Source organism: Alligator sinensis, unplaced genomic scaffold (assembly GCF_000455745.1).
Source record: "Alligator sinensis unplaced genomic scaffold, ASM45574v1 scaffold576_1, whole genome shotgun sequence".
Taxonomy (NCBI): Eukaryota; Metazoa; Chordata; order Crocodylia; family Alligatoridae; genus Alligator; species Alligator sinensis.
The window spans coordinates 678,180-686,246 of NW_005842819.1; the positions used below are offsets into that span (position 1 = coordinate 678,180).

Genomic DNA, 8,067 nt, shown 5'->3' on the forward strand with positions numbered 1-8,067 from the left:
CTATTATCCAACCTGCGATGCTGCCTTTGGGTCTCAGACTAGGCCCCAAGCCCTGTGCATTGGATCTGGTTCCCAGGGCTCAGAGGCAGTGGAAGGGATGGGCTCTGCCATGCTCTGGAGTCCAATCTCAGCACACAGGTGACCAGGAAGGGGCAGCACCAGGCTCCCAGGAATCAATCCCAGTGCTCTGGAGTTGAAAGGGACAGGACCAAGTCCCCCAGGCCCAAACCTGGTGTGGGGACAGGAGCAGCGGTGTTGGGTCCCAAGATTGGCTCCTAGCACTTGGGGTGGTGAGGGGTGGTGCCATGCTCTTGGGGTCCGATCCTGGTCTGCGGGGGCAGGAGGGGGTGGTGTTGGGCCCCAAAGCCTAATTCTGGCTCACGGGGTTCAATCCAGCCCGCAGATCAGCCCCACCCCATTCATCTGGCTTGCGGGGCCAAAAGGTTGAGCACCACTGGTTTCGAGTAACTTGGTGCAACTTACAGTTTTATTACACAGCATAAAAGGCTCAAATTCAAGAGCACATACCTTTTTAAAAGGTGTTTAGGCATTTAAAGATGCAGGTAGGTGCTTTGGAAAAATCCCACTAGGATAAAACATTTGGATCCGAAAAGGAATTTAGGCATCGCAGTGCCCAATTTTTAGGTGCCTGCCCCTGCCTCCCCTCCCCGCCCAGCCATGGAATCCACAGTTGTCTAGACCCTCAATAAAATACATGAGGAGAATCAGACATCTCAAAATGGGATCCACAAAAACCAACGCTAAGTAAGAGTAGCCTAAGATAGCCAAACAGGAAATGCCTAGGACAGTGATGTAGCTTAAACTGTATGCAACTCCCTTTATTGGCATTCACAGCCTAGAACCCTCCTAAATCGCTTCTTTCAAAAGCAGAGCAAGGAGTTACATATCTTTCTAACAGACAGCGTTGGGGAGCAGGCATCAGGTTCACCCAATAAGTCAATATGTAAGAAACCTGGGTTCAATCCCTGTCTGAGGAGCAGTCTCACACACCAAGGCCACGTCCAGATGAAAGTGGCCGTTTGGTATGTGGTGCCGCAGACCTGTCTGTGGTGCCACACACTGCACACTCAGGCATTCCCCACACTACTACCTTGTAGCGCAGGGAGGTGGGGTTGACCCTGGAATATCCCAGGGTCAAAAAAACCTGCGTGGAAAAAAAGTGGGGTGTGGTGCATGTGGCGGCAGCATGCACCACCCAAAACTGGAGCCTGACCAGCTGGAGCTATGCTCCAACTGCTAGCCAGGCTCCCACCTGCAGGAGCACCATGGCTGCAGCTTCCCTGGCCCCCAGAACCCCAGGGAAGGCTGCTGGGGCCAGCACAGTTGCTGGCCCCTGCCTCTCCTATCCCACCTGGGGTAACTTGCTGTGTGCCAGAGCATGCATAGCATGGACATTCCCTGGGGACAAGTAGCAATGGCACAAGGTGTGCCGCTGCTACTTGTCCCTGGGGAACCAAACATCTGTGCTCATCTGGATGCGGCTCAAGTGTCCTAACTACATAAGTATGATACCTCTCCCAACACTTGCTTGACTCCACAACTCCCACTGGAACATCAATTGTTACTGGGTTCCTAGAAGAACTTTAGCTTTGTTTTCTTCTTCGCTTTTAAAGATTTCTCCCTCAACACTGGCAGAGAACACCTATTCCCACAGCCTGGGGAGCACAAAGAACAGGATTCCTGGACTTCTTAACTTTAAGGGAAGAGTAGGCTCTCCACTTACAATCAGGTGATAAAGCAGCCTGAACTTCTGCAAGCTATTTTACCTGCCACAAAAGAGCCAGCTCCTGCCACCTTGTTGCTAATGAGTCTCTCGTCTTTCATTATAGCCAGCTGTAGATGCAGCACCAGCAGTAGGAAGAATGACATGAAGTGATTCAGCTATCATTCCTTAGGAGACAGACCTCTTTCAGTCTCCAAGAGTCCCTCAAGTGGACACAAATAATTCTGTTTCACCCTCATGTGTTTATGTGAGGCAAGTATGTAGTACAGAAAGCTGCACTCTGGCTGCATAGGTGGCCAAGTGAAACAGAATGACACAGACAGTAGCATAATGCCAGGCAAATTCCAAAACCTTAGTTGCAAAAAAAACAAGAAAGCAGAGGAGAGAGCCAGTAACTCTCCCATCTGTTAGCCCAATAGCCTAGTGGTAAAGGCAGTTGCCGAGGGAATGGGAGGCACAAGTTATAGACACCACCTCACCAAAAGAGGGTTCACACCTACATTTCCTTCCAGAAAGAATCTGTAACCTCAAGGGTATGGGCTGGTCACTATCCGAAGCACCCAACAGGCAACCAGGAGAACAAACCAGTGACGAGGTGACCCAATGAGATGGAACAGTGCCCTGGATGGGAAGGGACCTTAGGTTCTTGCTGGTTCTCTGCCTCCCAAGAGGGCCAAAAATATTCCAGTGCTGGTTATCCATTGTACCCAATGCATGTTAAATGCAAGGTGCAACTGCTTCAAGAGGAGGACTGGAGAGAATTCTCGGGCACACTAGACCATTCAGTTCCTCAGGTACAACTCCTCTCAGTGGACAAATAAATCATGTATTATCAGAACAGCTTTAAGGCTCAGGGTCTTCAGTTCACAGCAAAGAGAGAGCCCACAACTACAGAAAACCCATTATTATCCTCATGCAAGCAGATGCATCAGTTGGTGGAGGACATTACAAAAAAGGAGTGTTCCAGGCAACTTTCTGTGAGGACTGTTTGGCACGGACAGGCCTAGAGTGGAAATGAATGGGCATGACACAACTCTGTCTTCTTGCAACATATACTATTCTATATATGTATTACGAAATGTGCCAGATGTCATAGGATCATTGCAAAGTAGGGTTGAAAAGGACCTCAAAAGGTCATCTAGTCCAGCTCTCTGCTCAAGATGGGATCACTCCTGATAAACCATCACAGCCAAGTGTTCATGCAACCTGCTCTTGAAAATTTCCAGGGATGATGATTCCAAAATTTCTTCAGCCTGTTCCAATACCTGACTACTCTCATAGCTAGAAATGTCCTCCTAACCTCCACCTACATGACCTGATGCCATTGTTCCTAGTCCTGTCCTGTAAAGCCATAGAAAATAGTCCATCTCTCTACTCTCTCTAATTGCCCTTCAGGTATTTGAAGACCATTACTGGACCCTCCCTCAGTTCTCTCTTTCCCAGACTAAATAACCCAAGTTCTTTCAGCATACGTCATGCTTCCCAGACTGCTAATCATTTTTGTTTCTGATCGACTCTTTCCACTCTATGTCTATGAAATCTATTATATCTGTCCCTACCCTTCTTGAAATATGGGATGCAAAAACTCAACATAGTATTTCCAGGTGAAGCCTCACCAGTGCCAAATAGAGCAGAAGAATCATTTCCCTTGATTTGTGTGAGACGCTTCTTTTAATACAACTTGGTATGATGTTAGCTTTTTGGCAACAGAAGCATACTGTTGGCTTGTATTCAGCTTATGGTCAACTGCTGAATATGAGTCAGTGCTCTTGTACTTCTTAAAATAAAAAACAAACAAACTATGCAATTAAAAATATGTATTTTTTATAAAACAAACATATTCAATGCTGACAATGCATTATTCAGGTATGATCTAATCTACCTTGTGATTATATTCCTCTCTCTATTCAATGACAGTGTAGTACATGCCTCACTAAAGTGGCAAAAAGAAAGCAAAAGGAAAAAATAGTTGCTTACCTGTGTTCCTCCAAGAGTGGTTTTTGGCTCACCAAGTATCAGAGTCCCTGAGACAGGCCAGTTAAGGAAAATGGCATACACAATGTCTCCTTTTGGTTTAAATGTATACCTAGTTGGAAATGGGGAGTCATAAAATTTTCATCCATTTTTTCTTACAATTACTCTTAAGAAACTAATAAATGCACAGAGTTTTCAGAACTGGACAAGAGAATTTGAAAAGTTGGCAGCAATTAATTTGCTCATCCAAATTCAATAAGAATTGTTCATGAAAGTGTATAACACTGTACATATTGTTCTTAATTATTTGCATAGAACAAAGCCTCCTTCTTCACGTTACACAGTTTTTATTTTGGATTTTAGCAGATGAATGCAGATTACAGCAACAACCAATCAGAAGCCACCATGGAGCAGAGCAGGATCCAGAGATTAAAAAGGGGCTGGGCTTGTGAATGAAACAACTATTATCTCATCAAGTAATTTATCTACCATATTCAAGGTAAAGTGTGCTATGGCCTGCTATTAACCTCTCTGGGACACTTTTTGTTAGTTTCTGTTTAGCTTGTTCTTTCAAAAGGTGGTTCATGTCATGACATCCTATTATTTCTTATCAGCTATTTTGTATTGATCAATATGCTACAGCAACTGCAATTTTATGCTTTAGTTCTTCGGTTACTCTGACTGAGAAGCACAAAAAGCTCAAGGATACCCATTCAGCTCAAGGATATACATTAGCTTCTATTTCACATGAGATGCCCTCTTTTTCTCCCAGAATTTTTCTCCTGAGCAGTACCATGTACCACCTCCTTCGCCCCACACACACCCACAATAGGACCAGGTCCTATTCCACTTATTAGGTATCTAAATGATGAAATAACAAGCTTACTCCATCCTGCTCAAGTCCCTGAAAAATCATTAACACAATGTCTGTGGATCCCCCTCCTGTTCAACACTTTTTGAAAAATCACTCTTAAGACTATGATAAAGGGATGTTACAGACATACTAGTAGGAGAAAGATTTTTAGGGAGCTGAACACGGTGGGATAGAATTGCATTTAGATGTCTGACAACTGGAACAAACTATGGTCTTGGGGCACTACATAGGGTCACCAAAAGGGTTCTTTTCTGGGACAGGAAAGCTGCAGGCAAAATAAGCTGGTTTCTTACAGTGTCCTGGCACATATTACATTTATTGTGCAATGTGTGTGTTAACTGCACCATAAATAGTGCAACATATTCAGCTCATTCATGACACCACAAAGTGGCAAACCAGCCAAAGATATTCCCTAAAAAATGTAAAGCATCTTTGTGGCTGCTCTGCCTGGCACCAGGAATTGATGTGTAAAATCCCCCCCATGCCTTTTGGGCTGCACATGCAGGTTTTAGAACTCCCGGTGCACACGGACCCCAGGATCAGGGAAAGGTTCCCAAGACCAAGACCTTTAAAAAAATGCATGTATGATTTTTAGACTTCCCAGCACACCAGGAACCCATGACTGGAGAGAGATTCTCTAGTTTTCCAGGACCTTTAAAACTGGCATGTGAAGCCCAACTGGATTGCGTACATGGGTTTTAGACCACTCAGTGTATCAGGAGTCCTGTTGCACAGGGAGCTTTTAAAACTATGCATTTTTTAGGCTGACAATTATGTGATCAGGTTCTGACTTCCCAACGCAATAACCAGACCTCCTGCCATGTACATGTCATGGTGTGCAGTTGTGAGGACTGGGGATCAGATCCCATTGTGCCATTTAATGAACGTCTGCCAGTACCTACGCATAATGCTTTCCACTAGAAACTGAACAATTTGTCGTAAGATTTCTTCATATTCTGCATTCTGTTTCACTAGCCTTACCAGACTCCCGGTGTGGAGGTGTCATTTTGAGCCCTCCATGGTTTAGTTCCATAAATGGCTTCTCCATTGACCTTCAGCCAGGCACCCATCTGCCTCAGACGTTCTTCGAATATTGCAACAATGCAACCATCATGAGTTGGCCCAATATTCATCAGGAGATTTCCTCCACATGATACTGTTTCTACAAGTTGCTGAAACATTTCAGAAAAATCAGAGTGTGAGATTATGGCCAATGCTGGCATGCCTATTTTTCAGGGGTTCTCACTGAATGTAGCTTCAGAGATTTGGTACTTGGTAACACCGCTGCATGCCAGAACTTTACTGGCTGTTCCAGCAGTTTATATAGAATTTAAGCTTCTGATAGGAACATTACATTTTTAGCCCTTATGGCTCAAAAACTCACCCCAGCCATGATCTTTGCATACTGACATCTGTCTGTGTCTGCATTGTTTTGGGCTGTTTGCATTATGAGGTATTCCTCATTTGATTCTGAAGCCCAGAGGCAAAAGTGTCAACATTCACTATTTCAGTGTCATTCATTGTAAACATTCAGCTACTCTAAAGTGGTGGGCACAGCTGCAGATTGTAACACAAACTTGTATACAATCAACCACCCACTCCCCACCATCTGACTTCAGGGAGCAGGTAACTGTCATGCTCAAGAACTATTTGTGTTCGAAAATATAGCAAAGCATTTGGCTGCTTCAGCTGCATAAAGTTTTCGTTTCTTTTCAAAATTGTATTGTATTTGACCAACAGCTTAAGGGAAGCTGCAGCACCTAAAGCACAAGGAAAAAAGCTAATAGGCAAAGACTCTTTTTTTGAGGTGGAACCTCATATCAGTTTCAAGGGGTCCCACTGAAGTCAATGGGGCTCCATGCAGGAGCACAGCAGTCTACCAGCAAGGAGGCTAGTCTGGGATTGTAATCCTGCCTAGTCTTACTGTTAAGATCACAACTGGCTGCAAGACAAATGTCCATGAGCAAACACAAACATTTACAAAATTTAAAAAAGGTGGGACATCAATAAGGGCATTTGAAGTATGACACTCCCCCTTTCCTTCCCTCACTGTCTCATTCATTCAAACATTTCACACACCTGGGGCTATGTAACTGGGAACTTATTCCTACAGGAGCCAAATTTTCCTAAAATATATTAAACCCTTTTAAATCTCTCTTATATCAGGCACCTCTGAACACCTGGAGCCTATACCCTATAAAGTGATTCCCTGGTGTAGCATTAAGATCTCAATGACTTCAGCAGAGTCAAATGTTATTCCACCCCTCAGATGCCTACGTACAGTCCTACTTCACCCTGCTGGGGAGGAGGTAAAGGGAGAATAGAAAAGCACCCACCCACCATCATTTTTGCATCATTGTTTTGTTCAGGGACTTAAGAAAGACTAATTCTTTCATTTCAAATCATATATGAAACATTAAACATACAAACTTTGCAATGTCAACAAACCAAACAACCTTTAAAATTGAAGACTTATATTTCAGATAAAAAACTAAGCTGTTATACTGTAAAGGTAGGAAAGATAACTTTGGGTTAAATGTATGCATTAGATTCTGTGTATGCATCTGTGTGTGTGCAGAAATATCATTGCAAGTGTTATTTAAAAAATTTGCTGAGATTACTTTTAGAGATAAGTTATCAGTTCAACTGAAAAGCTTTTATCTCCAGACATACAAGCTTCCTGAACACCTCTGAACCCTGGGGGGCAATTAACGTGAGCGCAAAAAAAGAAGTATGTCTGGGGTCTGATGAGTATCAGTAATCTGTTTTCAGAACTGTCCATTGTCAAATTTACAACTGGCACTGGTGTTAGCGCCAAAGGGCAATATTGAGCTGTACTGCTAACTCACCTCTCAGAGAGGGTACCCAAGTTCCCCTATAGGGACTGATATCTGAGACAGTGGTAAAATCAGATTGCCATGTCTACCAACCATAGTACATTCACGTGCCATTCCTCATCTTTTAGTGTTTATAAAATAGAAACACTTGCTTTAATGAAACATACACAGTGGTTTAAATATATTCTTATGAAAACAGATATCTAAACCAAACTCAACCCCCGTGGCTTGGAGGCCTGATCCTTACCTGCCTTTTCAGCTGGAGGGGAAGGGGACAGACAGGCGAGCTACCGGCAGGCCAAGTGGTCCCTGAGCTGTGTGGGGACTCTCCAAGCGGCACCCACCAGCTGGCACCCAGCTCGGGCAGTCCAGGGGGGCGCAGCAGCTGTGGAGGGAAGCACTGGCCCCCACAGAGGGAAGCACTATGCCCCGGCACAGTGCTGGCAGGCAGGCTCCAGGGAGCGGGCAGGGGGAAGAGATCAGGCTCACTACCTTTATTTTTTTTAATTTCAGTGGAACCTGTCTGCACAGGATACTGTTGGGTCCCCACAGCCCCTGAGCTGTGCAGGGCCCACCAAGCCCTGAGCAAGTCAGGTTCCAGCACCCCGTGCACTGTTACACTTTGTTAGGTAGCAAAC

The 8,067-nt window shown here is 44.6% G+C and overlaps 1 protein-coding gene across 1 annotated transcript in view; it reads right to left on the reverse strand.

Moving 5' to 3' along the window:
* Positions 1–6,295, reverse strand: part of LOC102372760 (plasma alpha-L-fucosidase-like) — an 8,462-nt gene extending 2,167 nt beyond the window's left edge. Inside the window, exons 1-2 of the mRNA XM_006035313.3 lie at positions 5,574–6,295; positions 3,722–3,830 (exon numbers count right to left, since the gene is read on the reverse strand). Coding sequence (XP_006035375.2) covers positions 3,722–3,830; positions 5,574–5,815 — 351 coding nt within the window. The 5' untranslated portion in view covers positions 5,816–6,295. The remainder of the gene's footprint in view (positions 1–3,721; positions 3,831–5,573) is intronic.
* Between the last annotated feature and the right edge of the window lie 1,772 nt (positions 6,296–8,067).